The sequence below is a fragment of the Ammodytes marinus genome (assembly GCF_949987685.1).
Source record: "Ammodytes marinus genome assembly, chromosome: 9".
Classification (NCBI taxonomy): Eukaryota; Metazoa; Chordata; class Actinopteri; order Uranoscopiformes; family Ammodytidae; genus Ammodytes; species Ammodytes marinus.
This window is the reverse complement of record NC_137213.1, coordinates 17,754,694-17,770,189: the sequence shown is the minus strand read 5'-3', so window position 1 is coordinate 17,770,189 and position 15,496 is coordinate 17,754,694. Positions and strand designations below refer to the sequence as shown.

At 44.4% G+C, this 15,496-nt stretch overlaps 1 protein-coding gene across 2 annotated transcripts in view; it reads right to left on the bottom strand.

Annotated features, from left to right (window-relative positions):
- hs2st1a (heparan sulfate 2-O-sulfotransferase 1a) overlaps window positions 1-15,130 on the bottom strand; it is a 38,685-nt gene extending 23,555 nt beyond the window's left edge. Inside the window, exons 1-2 of one of the 2 annotated variants that reach the window (XM_080034360.1) lie at window positions 14,970-15,130; window positions 14,660-14,862 (exon numbers count right to left, since the gene is read on the bottom strand). In XM_080034360.1, the coding sequence (XP_079890486.1) occupies window positions 14,660-14,783 (124 nt within the window). In that variant the 5' untranslated portion in view covers window positions 14,784-14,862; window positions 14,970-15,130. Of the gene's footprint in view, window positions 1-14,659 lie in introns of both variants that reach the window. The other variant, XM_080034359.1, reaches the window with a different exon arrangement.
- Between the last annotated feature and the right edge of the window lie 366 nt (window positions 15,131-15,496).

Here is a 15,496-nt window from a genome sequence, read left to right as displayed (position 1 = left end):
AGAGCTAGCCCCTCCAACCAAAGCCTTGGGGCTAGGAGGGTAATAGAGATTGGCTATCAGCAGCAGACTGAGTGTACGGCTTGTATGGTTTTGCTTGGATGCCGGTGGATTGCAAAATCAATGGAGGATGACAGGAAAGAGATCTAGGTTGCTGCTGTATAAAAATCGAGTTAGTCGTCTACTGCTGCTGCTTCTTGTGCCGTTTCTCCTACTTTTTTCTATGAAGACTTGGAGACACTGCTGTTTTGCTGTCCGGATGAGGGGGGCGGGGAGGGGGGGGATGGGGTTGTGTCACCACTGCAGCACTCCCCAACATTGCAACAACACTAAACGGTGCACTCCCAAATTCCTAATTATTCTAATTCAGTCTTTGGATCTGTTTAGCAGAAAGTGGACTATTAGTAGGAAAGTCAGGTTGACTAGGAGGCTACCAGCAGAACCTTCAATGTCTCTGTAATTTAACTTATGGAATATGAGGAATATGAGATATGTGATGGTGTGAGGGGAGTCTGTCCTGCAGCTGCAGATAACTTTAAACAAAAAAAAAAAAAGGTAGACATGATGATATGATTTAATTTTATTCCAGACACAGAGAGAAAACGGTCCATAATACAAAAAATCGAGACAGATCAATGAGACAGCTTTTAAAATGATTGTGAAGGTGCTAGGTGGTACATTCAAACTCCTTCAGGGCTTTCAAACAAGCCTAGTTTGACAGTCGGAAGAAAGACAGACTGAACCCAAGCACACTGAACTTCCTTCAAACTAAACACTAATATGTTATGCTCCGCGAAGTATTCACAAAGAAAGAGAAGACGGATATACATTGGAGTTAAAGTGTGATTGTTTTAGTGCTTTTTGCTGAAGCTGAGGCATATTTCCCCACTGACTTTGACACACAAGTGTGACATTGACGCTCAATGAAGGGTCTCATTCAGTCCTCCACAGTACAGCTGGGGGAGAGGGAAGGGGGGGTTTATGGGAGAGAAGATGAGGCAAGGGAGACTAGTACAAGGGCTGTGTTAGAGTCAGACAAAAAATGTTGTCAGACAATCTGATCTGGGTTTATAACAGCCAGGACAGGGATGGAATAACCTGTAAGGGGGCCCATCATAAAGGTTTGTTGATGGGCTTCTACTGACCTCCTCCCCACCTCTGGTCCTCTGTGTATTGTATATGTATTGTGTCATATGATAGCTTCATTATAAAGATGTGAGAACCAGAGACAACACTGTACAATCAGTTCAGTGAATCTAATACATTCGGGGTTCCAGTGGGTCTGAGGCACTGGGGCAGTTCTCTTCGATAGGTTGGTAATCCAGCCGTGTGAGGTACTAAAAGCATGACACCAAATGACAAGCAGCAAAAATAATACAATAGTGTCTTGTCTATGGGAAGGTCTGGGGAGCGGCAATCCGTTTGGTCCTCTCGATTCATCATAAAAGCTAGAAAATCTAGTTGGGAATGCTAGAAATGGTGCTTAACAATATATCAAAGCCAGACCGCATTATGAGCAAGAGAAGGGCTCCACTATTAAAATTCAAGTCAACAGATGCACCCAGCGAGGTGAAGTCATGAAAAAAGATAAAAATGTCTGGCTACATTGCCGATTCTCGTAAATAAGAAGCTCCACGGGGACGTGATATTTCCTGTCCCGGATTTGGCACTGCTGCTTCGCAAGGCTTCATAAATACAAGCCCAAGACTTTTTCATTGTTATGACTTTCACGGTCGTTCTGCTTTTACTAGAAGGCGCAGAAGGGAGCAGGAAAAGGTGAGGAAAATACAGAGGGGAGGGAGGCACTGGGGCCAGCGTGCTGTTTAGGTCACGAGCCACAATGCCAGATTCTTGAGCGAGGCACTGACACCACCCTCCAGAGAGATTAAATTAGGCACACAAGAACTTAAAAAAAGGTCATGTTTCCTGAGATGCCCGGAAATTGCTATTTTTCTCAACAATGAGGTGGCGTGTTGAAGACAAGCCTCTTTTTGTTAGAGCGTGCCGACAAAGCATTCCTCACACATGGAGGAGAGACAAAACTCGGCCTTGTCAGCGCTGACAGGCAACACTGTACAGACGGTTTAAAGTGGTTAAGTGGGTTTGGGTCTTGGGACCAAAATTACTCAATTGAGTGTCATTGAGCTGGAAGAACACCAGAAACTTCAGAAGGGACTTTTGTTTGGGGAGAAGGAAAATATGAAGCCTCTGTTCAAGATGGGGGGTGCTTTTTGCTCTGTGGGGTTCATGAACTACAGATGACAACGATCTGGTCAACTTACCGCAAGGGTACACTAAATAAGCTCCAGCCACATTTTCAATTTCTTGTCTACATGCAAGCCATGTCCCCAACACTAATGATAACAATCAGATAGATAGATAGATAGATAGATAGATAGAAATGATAATCACCATGGTTCAAACTGCCACTCTCAACCCCCATATGTCTTTTGATCAATCAAAGCCCCTCAGTGCTGTCTAACAGGTGAGCCAATAACATCTGGGCAAAAAACAGGCAAGGTAAAGGGGGCCACATGCTGTCTGCTTCGTCATAAAACTGCCAGTCAGGTGAGATTATGGGGCAATTTACCCACATGTCAGATCTCATCGTTCCCTTGACAGGTTGTGGAAAGGGCGGGGGGGGGGGGGGGGGTGAGGGGGTCTGGGAGGTAGAAGCAATTGATTGGAACAGATCTCTTCTTGGCACAGATTGTCAATGACTAAGCATTGGGAATTAGCCAATATTTTCAGATGCATTGCTTTGGGCTTTCAAAGGAAGGAGAAAATATCTGGGTAATTCTCTTCAAGAGAAGGGCTATAAAACGCATTTGTTAGAGGACTAGAAACCACGACCGCCTCACAAACACTGCAGTAAAATCTGAGAGAGAGTAAAAGCGGGAGGAACTTGCGATGCCAAAAATGACAGTTGCTGAATGTGAAGAGGTTGGCACTGAAATACAACTTTCAGCTTTGTTCAGAGAATATATGCTGATATAACAACAAACAATGTTTGCATAACAGCACAGATTTGGTAGCGATAAGCTACAGCCCAGATATCCGATGTTCCCTTTAGCCTCTCTGTCTTGAAACGGGTAATTAATAATGCATATATAGGAGTCGGGGGAAAACTCCACACTCTATTAGACAGAGCAGACGACAGCTATTCATAGGTTTAATGAGGAGGTGCAGGGATAGGTAACACCGCAGACACTGTGTCCCACACACAAACATGCTACAGAGTGAGAGAACAGAGTTAAACAGAACATCTCTGCGATGTCACCAGCTCAACGCATAATCACTTCATCTCTGCAGGCTAATATTAGGGCTGGCCCGAATGCCATTTTTCAGGCTTCGAATATTTGTTGGTTTTTCCGAGCGAATATTCGAATATTTGTTCCAGAAAAACACACCATCAAAAACAACATAAAAAAAAAATAAAAAAAAACATTAATAATCCCTATATACTCCCTGGAACCGATTTTGACAGTATCTGCATATTTTGTTGAAGATTTACGCGCTCGGAGGTGAAGTAATGGATGCGATAGGACACTTAGTGATGTAATATCCTCCTAAATGAGCAATACTACTACTACTACTACAATATTACTAACTTTTATATCCAAATATAAAATTATTTGATGACATTATATTGCAGTACTAGCTTCTTGCAAAATTTTTTTAAAAAAAAAACCCCCAAAAAACGAAGCTCCGAATACTAATTTAAGCTCCGAATACTAATTTTTCGAACGAGTCTTCGAATAATTCGGGCCAGCCCTAGCTAATATGTGCGGCTTTCATCTTTTAAAGTTCTCTGCTTCTCCTCTCGCGTCTCATTATACTCAGTCAGCACACTATGCAGGCCTGTTGTACTGTGTTCGCCACCAGAGGATCCTTGTGATAGGATGAACAGGTCCCACTTATCTCTCGAGGATTTTGGGTTATATTGAGTACATATTTGCTACCAATGCTCTTTTTTTCTTCTCATCAATTTAAAATAACGGGTCACATAAGGCTGCAAAATACCTCTATGTTTTATAAGATGTATTTCTCTACACCATGGAGCCAGCAATATTAAAGGGGGGTGCCAGGTTCCACAGGTTTTTCTCCTTTTCCTCTAAAAAGGAGGGTGGTGGTAGGGTTGTGCCGGATTAAGAAGGTTTTCTTCTTATTTCTTAAAAAGGATGTCTGTGTGTGAAGCCTAGTTTGGTTTAACAGTTAACTTAGTTTTACATTTTACCCAACACTACTTTTTCCCTCATTTAGCTGGACGTCCAGCAGATCACTGATCTTGTGATGTTGCAATATTTTGAACTAGACCGTTTGCAGGTGTTGGGGAGTACGACTGAACACTTGAAAAAAAGTTGCATGAATTACGTTTAAAGATGTCACTTGGGTCATCTTTTGTTGGCGACTAAAGCGTTTGAAAAAAAAAATTAACTGGAGGCGTAGAGTCAGAAATAGGCGAGCTACCTGACATCTGTAACCTGCTCTCCACTCGACACTAGCAGCTCTAGACCAGTACATTAGCCACAACAAACATAACACAGCTGGTCGTAGTGCATTGTGGGTAATATAGGCGGCAGGTTTTGACAAAAAGGACACATGGAGGCCGACCTACCCATGAATGGTGGAGCTTTTTGTTAATTTATATTTATGCAATACTCCAAGACTTCTTGATTTATGAGTCATTTGCTAGTTTAATATAAATGTATGCACAAACAGTATATCACTCAAATCAATGTGAATTTGATACAAGCAATGAGAAGACGTCACCATGGGCTCTTGGAAATGTGGTAAGCATTTTCAGAATCTTCTGACGTTTTAATGGTCCAAACGATTGATCGATTTATCTGTAAAGTAATTGGCAGACTAATCAGTGATGAAAATAATTGTTAGTTGCAACCTTAATAATAATATTTTTGAATCTGGAGCAGATTCAAATGATGTTGTTCTAGAAAGATTAGAAAACTACATTTACATTTTTTTTCACAACAGCTACAAAGACACAGCATTTTGTCTTTGATAATTCACGTCTGGCCGATATCCAATCAGTTTAATGAGGTCAGAAACGTCAGCAATACTAATCAAATCAAATCAAATCAATTTTATTTGTATAGCCCAGAATCACAAATTTGCATTTGCCTCAGTGGGCTTCACATTGCATACAATAGGACACAGTCAAACAGTATAACATAATATATAAATAAAAATAGTGTGGATGCATGAGGACTTCCGATGCTGAGGGGGGACCAGATCCTCGCCGTCTCGCCTCAACCAGAGACAAAACCAATGAGTAAACAAAAGAACATTAAGCGAAACACAGCGGCCCGACCGACCCGCTGGTCCGGATGTGCCCGGCCAATGAAGCAAAGCCGGGGGCAACAGGCAAAAGGGCGTAATGCATCCGCCGCAGCCACCGGCATGCCCATGCCCAGACCCAGGGCCAGCCACAGTAGCACCGAAGCCAGGCAGCAAAACACAGACGCTCACAGCAACGCCTCAGAGCGGACTGCCAGGCAGGGAAAGGTGAATAAAAATATTTAAAAAAGTTAAAAGCAGTTAAAAACGATCAAAGCAACCCATGTCTAAACGATTAAAAACAGTCAAAAACACCACCCACCACCCATCAGTGCACCAATGACACAAGCAGCACCCGATGCCCCCCCCACCTGACGGTCCAGAGAGCAATAGCACGCCGCCGCAGCAGACGCCTGCGACCACCGCCCGACGACGCCACGCCCCCGGCCATCCCCAGCCCCGAGCACACGAGGGACAGCGGCAGGCACACCGCCACCCACATGCCCCGACCCCGGCCCCACCCCATTAACCAAACGGGTTTCTAATTAAAAGTTAACTCAAAGAGATAAGTCTTCAGTCTCGATTTGAACACCTCAATAGACTCAGATTGTCTGATCTGTATCGGGAGTGTGTTCCACAATGAAGGAGCTCGATGGGAGAAGACCCTTCTGCCGGCAGTCTTATTGACTCTGGGGACAGACAGGAGCTCTTTATTAATAGACCGTAATGCCCGTGACGGTGCATACAGTGTGACCAGGTCTGACAGATATGTCGGTGCAAGCCCATATAATGCCTTGTTAAAAGCAGCACCTTAAAGTCTGATCTGACATGGATGGGGAGCCAGTGCAGCGAGGCTAAAATGGGGGTGATGTGATCAAATTTTCTAGTTCTAGTCAATATTCTGCATCAGCCATGGACAGACTGGATCGTATTTTGGATACGTTTTTCGTAGGTGGAAAAACGCAATTTTAGTCATTTCTTTGATGTGTTGATCACAGGACAGGTTGGAATCGAATTTAACACCAAGGATTCTTACTGTTAAGCTTTGCGAGATAACGCAGTTGTCGGAATTAATAATAAATTGCTCAAGATGATTTCTAATGTGCGCAGGGCCGATTAATAGTAATTCAGTTTTTTCTGAATTCAGGAGAAGAAAGTTTTGCGACATCCAGCTTTTAACAGCAGATAAGCAAGCCTCTAAATTTATGATTTGGGTACCATCATTGACTTTGACCGGGACATAGAGCTGAGTATCGTCCGGGTAGCAATGAAAGTTGACCCCGAAGCTACGAATAATTTGACCTATGGGTGATATGTACAAAGAGAACAGCAGTGGTCCGAGAACAGAACCTTGAGGTACTCCATATTTCACTTCGGTGAAAATGGATGTTATGTTGTTGTAAGAGACACACTGAGTTCTGCCGGATAGGTATGATTTCAACCAGGCATGGGCTATTCCTGTAACGCCAAACAGGTTTTTCAGACGATCCAGGAGTATGACGTGGTCGATTGTGTCGAACGCTGCACTGAGGTCCAACAGTAGCAGAACTGAGGCCGTCATCAACAGACTGTTGTTTACTACTTTGGTGAGTGCGGTTTCGGTAGAGTGACGTGCCCTGAAGGCAGATTGAAATGGTTCTAATAGGTGATTACTAGTCAGGTGATCAGAGAGCTGCTGCGCCACTACTCGTTCTAGTATTTTGGATACAAAAGGCAAATTTGACACTGGACGATAATTATTTAATTCATCTGGATCCAGGTTTGGTTTTTTAAGAAGGGGTTTCACCACAGCAGCCTTGAAGGTAGTGGGAACAGTACCAGTCATGAGTGAGAGGTTGACAACATCCTGTATTGTAGGACCCAGGGTTTGCCAGAGTTCCTTGAACAGTTTTGCAGTTAGGGGATCAAGGAGGCAGGTAGTTGGTTTCGAGTTTCTGACTATTTGGGTAAGTGTTTCATACATGACAGGCTCGAAGGTATTAAATAAGACGATGTTACCAGTACACGCAGCTACATTGCAGTTCATTGTTCCAGTTGAAGTGATTTGGTTTCTAATATTTGTAATTTTACTATTGAAATAGTCTATGAAATTTTGCGCAGTGTGGACTGAGCCATTTAACGATTGCGTTTTTTTTGTAAATTTGGCAACGGTGTCAAATAGAAATTTAGGATTACTCTTATTCCTATGAATGAGAGAAGAGTAGTAGGCCGATTTTGCTATATTGAGAGCACGTTTGTACGTTGAAACACTCTCTCTCCAAGGCCGATAAGTGGACTCCTGCTTCGATTTCCTCCATCTTTGTTCCAGTCTCCTGCAGTCCTTTTTCAGGGCACGAGTGTCATCGTTAAACCAGGGAGAAGTCCTCGTTTTTCGTCTGGTTTTTGTGGAGAGAGGTGCCAATGAATCCAGAAGGATAGAGAAGGTTGAGTTCAGAGCATCTGTCAGACTATCGACAGACTCGGTCACAGGTGCTAAAGAGGCCAGGACTATGGGAAGTTGTTCCCTTAAGGTTGTTACTGTTGTCGTACCAATATGGCGACTGGTTACTACCGCTCCAACATCACCGCTAGGGCAGTCCAGGGCAATCCAGTGTATGGGAGTGGTGCGTGATCCGAGGCAGGACAAGATAGATACTGACACCAGTCTAATAGACAAAACAGAACGAAACAAAACACTAAAATCAATCAACCTTGTGTGTAGCATTACTGACTGAGCCCAAAGTCGATGCAAAGTGTTTGAGAACAAACATGAACCATAGAAGGAGAGAAAGAGATGCAGACATATACAAATCTACTGATCCTCACTCAGTAGGGGGACAGTCTGAGTGTGGGAGCTGAATGTAACCCAGACACTTCATTAATACGCTGCGCACACACACACATACACACAAAACACAGTTGTTTCTTGCCCTGTACTTATTTGTATTCTGCCTAATTAACTTTCATTTGGATTTCAGGCTGCTAACACCACTCGCCACACTGAGGAGACGGAAAAACAAATGCTGAGAGACAGCAGAAAGAAAGAGAGAGAGACACAGAACGAAAGGAAGAGAGAGAGAGCAAAGGTGGCATGGACAGGGTTTAAAGAGGTGAGGTCTTCAGAAGAACCTTAAACAGTTGTTCCCCATGTTACAGGAAAAACAAGGTAAAGCCAAGAGGAACAAGGTTGAACCAGGGCCTGAGGAAGAAGAAGTTTGACCACCTTCCGCCCTTATCCCGCTACACGCTGAGGAAATTGGTTGTAAGAATGTTGCAGGGGTGCTTTCATAGTTGCTTTTCCCCTGCTCAAAGGGGCTTATGATTTAAACAAGCCGGGGCTTTGAATATTTCTGTGTCGCGATGAAAATTAAATCATCTTTTTCATTTCACCCCCCCCCCCCGTCCTCTCTTCATCCTCCTCCTTTTGCTTGCACCTTCTTTCCCAAAGCCAGCATTCTTATTTCAGGCGCTCATCCAACAAGGTTTGGCGAAACACAAGAGGATTAGAATATCACGAAAAAGGAAACTCGGCACGCAAATAAAATAAGTTGTTTACAGCTTTTGATAAAGAAAGAGCTGAATGAGAGTACAGTTATAGTTATAATCATGAAAGAGGTTTCATTAGCCAGTCACCCTCTGTCAGAAGAGGAGCAGAACGGTACCGGAGAGAAAAAGAAACACTGCCAACTCTGCAGAGGAGGAGGAAACTGACACCTGCTGTCACGTCTTTACAACCACAGGCTATCATCTGTCCAAAAACACACAGACTTTGACTACTATGAGCCCCAGTGAGCCTAAATTTGATTTAGCAGCTTTTCTCATCATTAAAATACGGTGTGGAGAGTGGAAAACTGATTAAATCTGAGACCAAACGAAAAGACACATGGACTTCGCACATAAAGGATCAGTGTTCAATCGGAGCATCTCTGCTGCTGAGACACGTCTTTTCTTCAACTGAATAATATGTCATCAGTCAGCACTCCATTTTCCCCCCACAAGTTCAAGTTGATAGACGCCACACGCCACTGGATTACAGGAATGGTGGTTTGTTCCCCCACCTCCCGATGGTAAACTTGCACACTGCGTGATGGCTGCTGCCATCGATGTATGAATTTGTGTGAATGAGGCAAAAACAATGGAAAGCTCTTTGAGTTTGGAGAAAATCAGTGAAGAGAGTCCATTCACCATTTATGTCAAACAGTGACACAGGAATAGGTGGAGGCCAACTGAGGGGGAGTGATGGGTGATATTGGAGCTAAGGTGTTCCTCTAGAACGGCCTCCAATTACATCCAGGTTGTGAAACCGTCCATAACACCCCGGTTAGCCTGTCTGTCATCCCTGCTACGCCAGCAAACACGGCGGCCGGCTCCGGTTGCTGCTGCACGTGCCACTTTGCAGGATCACATTGGACAAAGTACGCGCCAGGGGCCATAAATCCTCTGCTCTAATCAAAGCCTTCTTCAAACAATACAGTAAAAGGCCGGCATGACTATAAGCGCTCTTCCTCTCCAAATCCCTCCCCTCCTACACCCAAGCCCCCCATCTCCGCTGTGGGCTCTCGTCCATTAGCCGCTCCAATGGCATGTTTCAGAGAGTGACTGAGCAGGCATGCAGGTCCAGGCGACACACGTTACCAGATGCCAACGTGTAGAGTGAAAGCAAATGACTCATGCACCTCTTATAAACCTTGGGAGAAGCAAAAAACAAGAGATGTATGGTGTCAGATAGAGTTCAAAAGGGAATCTGAAGGGTTTACACACTAAAAGGATAAGACGACAAATAGGGGAAGAAATACTGGTCACCCATTTGAAAGGTGGAGTGAAGCCATTCTAGAGAATGCTTGTTGTCAAAAGCACTTTCTCAAAATCAGTGAATATCTCCTCAGGATCCGCTACCTGTCCGTACTGTTTGTGCGCTTCAAAAGAAAATCTGGTGTTAATAGACAATTTAGGCTCTGTAAACTGGAATGTAAACAAAGGGGACTATAGGCCCTTTGTTTTGAAAACAAGCGTTCTACAGAATCACTTACTCCACCTTTAAGAGGTAGAGGTTTTGCACCTGGGAGTTGTAGAATAGATAGGGGGGTCAGTCCAGTTGGGTGCCTCTGATGTGTCGACAATAAGATTGAAAAAGGAAGTCCCTGTTAGCTGTTGATTTGTTTGCCACCAGACAAACAGTTGAGATATTTGTACGAGTGTGAAAAGGAAGCAGGCAGATGCTCAGTTCCATAAAATCAATAAAAGTGGAATTTCAAAAACCAACTGCAGCTCAAGGTCTTATCACATCAGGGTGAAGGATGAGCAGCAGCAGGGGTTTGAGCAGCAGCGGGGCAAGCTGGAGGGTATCAAGTGGTCCAATTAAAGTCCATTCAGCGTGCGCATGAGGACAGACTAGCCATGCCTGACCAATGTCCTTCCAAGAGCAAATTCATGACCAGATCCCAGGTCCCTCACCGGCGGAGCCTGAGGGTGGGCTCGAGGGTGTTGCGAGTGCCTGGCATGACAATTAAATGTCGAATTCAAAACCCAAGTCAGGCTGCGGCGACAAATGAATCCCGAAAAAGTCTTGCGTCAGCTCTGCAAACCGCCTGAGGATGAGCTTATGCCATGCTTCTTCTGCATTCAACATAGTCTCTAGTCCCTCTTAAAGCTCGTCACAGAAGCCGCCAGTGTCTGGAACTAAACGTCAACACGCAACAGATGGAAATTGAATTCCTTTAATCAGGGTGAGTAACAGCCAGCAGATAAAAGTCTGAAGGGGGGTGTGTGGGTTTGTCTCTGAATATCTGTTCTGGTAGGTGACAGAGCCCTCCAAAAAGCCTGCAGGGGACAGAGGTCACAAGGTGACAGTTTTATAACCAATGTTTCTATTTAGGAAGCTCTCAATGTACCATTGACGCCCTTTAGAATCAACCATCTATTGCTATGACGTCTGATTTTTTTTGTGGCATTTTCAAGCTTTATTTGATAGTACAGAGTTGAGATGGGGAGACAGAGAGAGAGGGGGGATGAAATGCAGTAAAGGTACATGGGTCGGATTCGAACCAGAGACCACTGCAACGAGGCCTGAGCCAATATGGTACGCGCTCTATCCACTACGCCACCGTAGCCCTGTAGAGACAGAGTTGAAATGGGGCAGAGAGGGGAGTGACATGCAGAGAACGACCGTGGGCTGGAATCGAACCCGGGTCCGCTGCTGGCCGAGGCCCATGGGGGGGGAACACCCTACCAACTGAGCTAAAGGCGCCCCTTGACAGATTTTTTAAGCATCAAAAAGGGTAGAAAGGCTACACAAAAGCTTGGAGGTTTATAAATATTCTCCCGGAGGAAATAAGTCCAGCATTGGCTTGAATCTATAAAAGCAAGGTAGCAAGGAGAGATGTTAGGCAAACAATGATGCACTCAACTGTGTAATAGCATGCTTTCACTGAGAAAAATATGGGAATCATAAAAGCTTTTTTTAACTTCTGCGAGTGAGTGGCAATGGTATCAATTCAAAATTATTGTGTTTTATCATCTTTACTGAGCTTAATCTTACATCTTGAGTTTGACTTAATCAGCTGTGCACCTCAGGAGACAATCAGTGCAAAAATGAAACTGCACATAGAAAAGATAAACAGAGAAAATCATATTGAAATAAATTTCACAAGACACATGTCCACATGATCCCAAATTATTCAACCAGGCTTTTCATAATACGACAATACACTGTACAAACAGTCCATCCATCCATTAATTTATCCATCCATACTCTTGACCCATCTGGCAGGAGTGTCGGTGAGCAGCCGGGGAGAAACACTGTCAGAATGATGGATTAAGCCCACAGCAGGACACACAGCTGCTATCGCCATGATTGTAATATAGGAGACTTCTCTGAAACATTGGGACAAAATTGGGAGCCGTCTAATAGGGAAAATGATTCAAATGTGTGTCAGACAACACCGTATCCTACGCTGTGAGGAGAGGGTGCTGGTCACCCACGTGAAGTTAATTGTGAGTGTGTGAAAACCCCGATACGAGGGAAGGTGACATACAGAGCAGAGAGTCATTCCCAGAGATGTGATTTTGGACACCACCTGTCTTTGTTATGGTTGTTACACTGGTTTTAATTGTGGCACAGATGGACCTGCAGCAGGTGTACCTGGGTAATGTGACCCGCTCTGTGGCCGTCTGTCAGCATTGTGCCCGTGAAAGCCTCCGTCACAATTATTTGGCTATGCAGCACATACTTCAAATCTGCAGTATACAGACGACTGCGCGGTCCAGCCATCCATCAGAGTTCTTTTTGCCAAGTCAACAGATTCTCTTGGTGGTGGGAAGTCGGGGGGGAAAGGCCTCTCAGGTTGAGTTTCAGCATCGGGAGAGTCTGTGTGTGCAGGAGTTTGGATTTTCCCTTTACAGCAGCAGTAAACCATGTCGCAGGCCAATACAGCCATCTATACCCCCAAGCACTCCTGACATTTATCTAATGAAGCGTCTTTAATATATCGATTTGTCAAATCAACATCAAAATAATCATCAACCCCCAGATAATTGATTCATCCTTATTATTTTTATCAAGCAAAAATCTCGAGGGCTAAAAAGACCAGTCCATTCACTGATTAGTCTCCTGACAGAAACCTAGAGAAGCCAAAATCATCAAATAAGTTTCGACTAGCTTTTACAGTTCCTGCAAAGTCATGGTTCACAAACTTCACGCACACACAGACACAGGTGTATTCAATTATTTTTGCTATTCGGACCTCTTCTTATTAAGTGTGTGGGTCTGTTTGATTGACAGCTCCATGACTCCCCTGTTAGCTCTGTCACACTGTCATCCTTTCTATGAATACATAAGAGTTTGGTGAACTCATATTTCCATCATATAACTTGACACCTGTGGGGGTGTGCAGGGACGTTTTTATTATGCAACAGTTAAAACGAACTATAACTTTTCCCGCAGCAGACATTTTGACTTGTCTGAGCAAGAAAAGCACAGGTGTTACTAGTATCATTCAGGATTTCTCTGTTCCATTTAGTGTCAATGTGTAACGAAATGTCCCGGCATGCACAATACAAGGACCCTGGAACTACTCCCCATGAACCCTATTCACTGCAGCTGTTGTTAATGTTATTAATTGCGCCTGTGTTTTACTGCTGTAACGTGTCAAAAATGGGTATTTTGGCTGCCTCTCTACTGTTCCATACTCCAACCCACGTGAAGAGAAACAATGAGGATACACAAGAGGATGTGTATATGTGTGTGTGTGTGTGTGTGTGTGTGTGTGTGTGTGTGTGTGTGTGTGTGTGTACCCCTGGGGTACGCCGGCTCACCCTCAGTTTGTCCACACCGCTCTGCTGTTCCTTAAAAAAAATCCCCACAGCGGAGGCACCATAGAGAGATAATCCCACAATGTCCCAGATCTTTATTGGGAACGAACCCCTGATGTGAGCTATTGCAATGAGATTTGAAAGCAGCACCCGGAGAAAAAGTACTGTGGTAAGGTGCAGGAGAGGATTTGCATCAAGGCGGCGTCTCCATGCATGCAAAACATAAACACTATAACACAACAAAAAATAAAACAGAAAAAAAGGTTTTCTGTCAGACAGCTGTCAGAGCCCTAAAATATGCTTAACTGACCATCCCACTTATTGCTTAATTTAAAATTGCATGGTCAGGTCTATTTTTTTCCTATCATATTCTCCAAGTCTATTTATCAATTAGTAAAGTTAGTTGATCAGTTAATCAACAAAGCTATTTTCAAGCAGAAATGCCCAACGAGCTCCAGTTCCAGCTTCTCAAACACTTGCTTGCTACTTTTCTCTAATAGCATTATCACTGTAAACTGAATAGCTTTGGGTTTTGTACTGTTGGTTGAAACAAAAAACAAAAACAAGCTCTTTGGAGAGCTTCCTGGAAGATGCCCAATGCTTTCTGACATTGCATGGGTAAAACCATTAATCATTTAATCCAGAAAATAATTGTCATGAATCAATAATGAAGCCCTAAATAATACAAAAACTCCCTCACACAAGCTCTGTCACGGCAACACCTGACAATGACCTAAAATCGTACACTGCATTGCACAGATAAGGATGACAAGTACACACACGACCTGGCTGCAACTATCTACAACTAGGCTAATACTGGTTCAAAATGTGTCTCACACGGTCATGCAAAGTTCAGTGGGACGGATTCCAGATTCATAAACATTTCGTGACCGTGTAAAATTGTCTGAGCCCTATGGTGACGGCTGAAGTGCATCTTTCTCAACGCGCTGCCTCTTATTGACCAAAATGCACAACAATGGGTGGTGCACAGACCTGCATTGAACCCAGGAGGGAGACCCCATACTTAAAGCCTGGCAGAGGTGCGATCGGGCTGGCTGCAGCCCCTTCAACTTACCGAGCTTTCCCCGGGACTCCTCCAGCTTCTGGATCTGGTTCTCCAGGAAGAACATGGCCACTGCGAACGCCAGCAGCGCCAGAAGCTGCAACTTGGGCGGCATCATGACTCTGAGCAGCCCCATCAAATCATCCAGAGAGGTATTTGGTCAGTCCATGCTCAGAGGAGGAGACGCTGGAATAAAACCAAAATACATACACACACTGACACACAGAGCGACGACGGTGATTACAAAGCGGCTGAGTGTCTGTGCATGGCCCTCTCCCTCTGTGTGAGTGGGTATCTCCCAGTGTCCAAATCCTCTGGTTACCTCAAATGCGATGTGGCCATGCTTGGTTCGGTTATTTCGTCAAGTCAATTCCAAGTAGAGGAGCGTCGTTAGTAAAGCCCAAGAGATTTCTCCAGAATGCCGATTTGTCCCTGTGGTTTGTAAGAAGCGGTCGCCTGCGTCCCCCCTTGTAGTGTTGTGCTGTCCTCCTGTCCCATACAGTGTGTTCACCACCTCACCACCGCGGCACGGACACACCGGGCAGGCCATTGGACGTACCGCCAGTCCACCACACGGCGGAGGCTTCCTATTGGTCGACGGTCACTGGCAGCGCAAACAGGATTGGAAGATTTTCGCACACGCTACTTGCCTCGGACAGCAGGTGTCGCAGTTGTTTTTGAACAAAACAGAGCAGTAGAGACGAGGAAGAAATAATGAGTCGACCCTGGAGTATGCCAAAGCAAAAAAAAAACTGAAAATTAAACAGAAATATTCTTAATACCTCACATATTTGTAGAAATACGCATACAACCCATGTATATTGTGTTTTGTGCGCATGTGCCGATTCC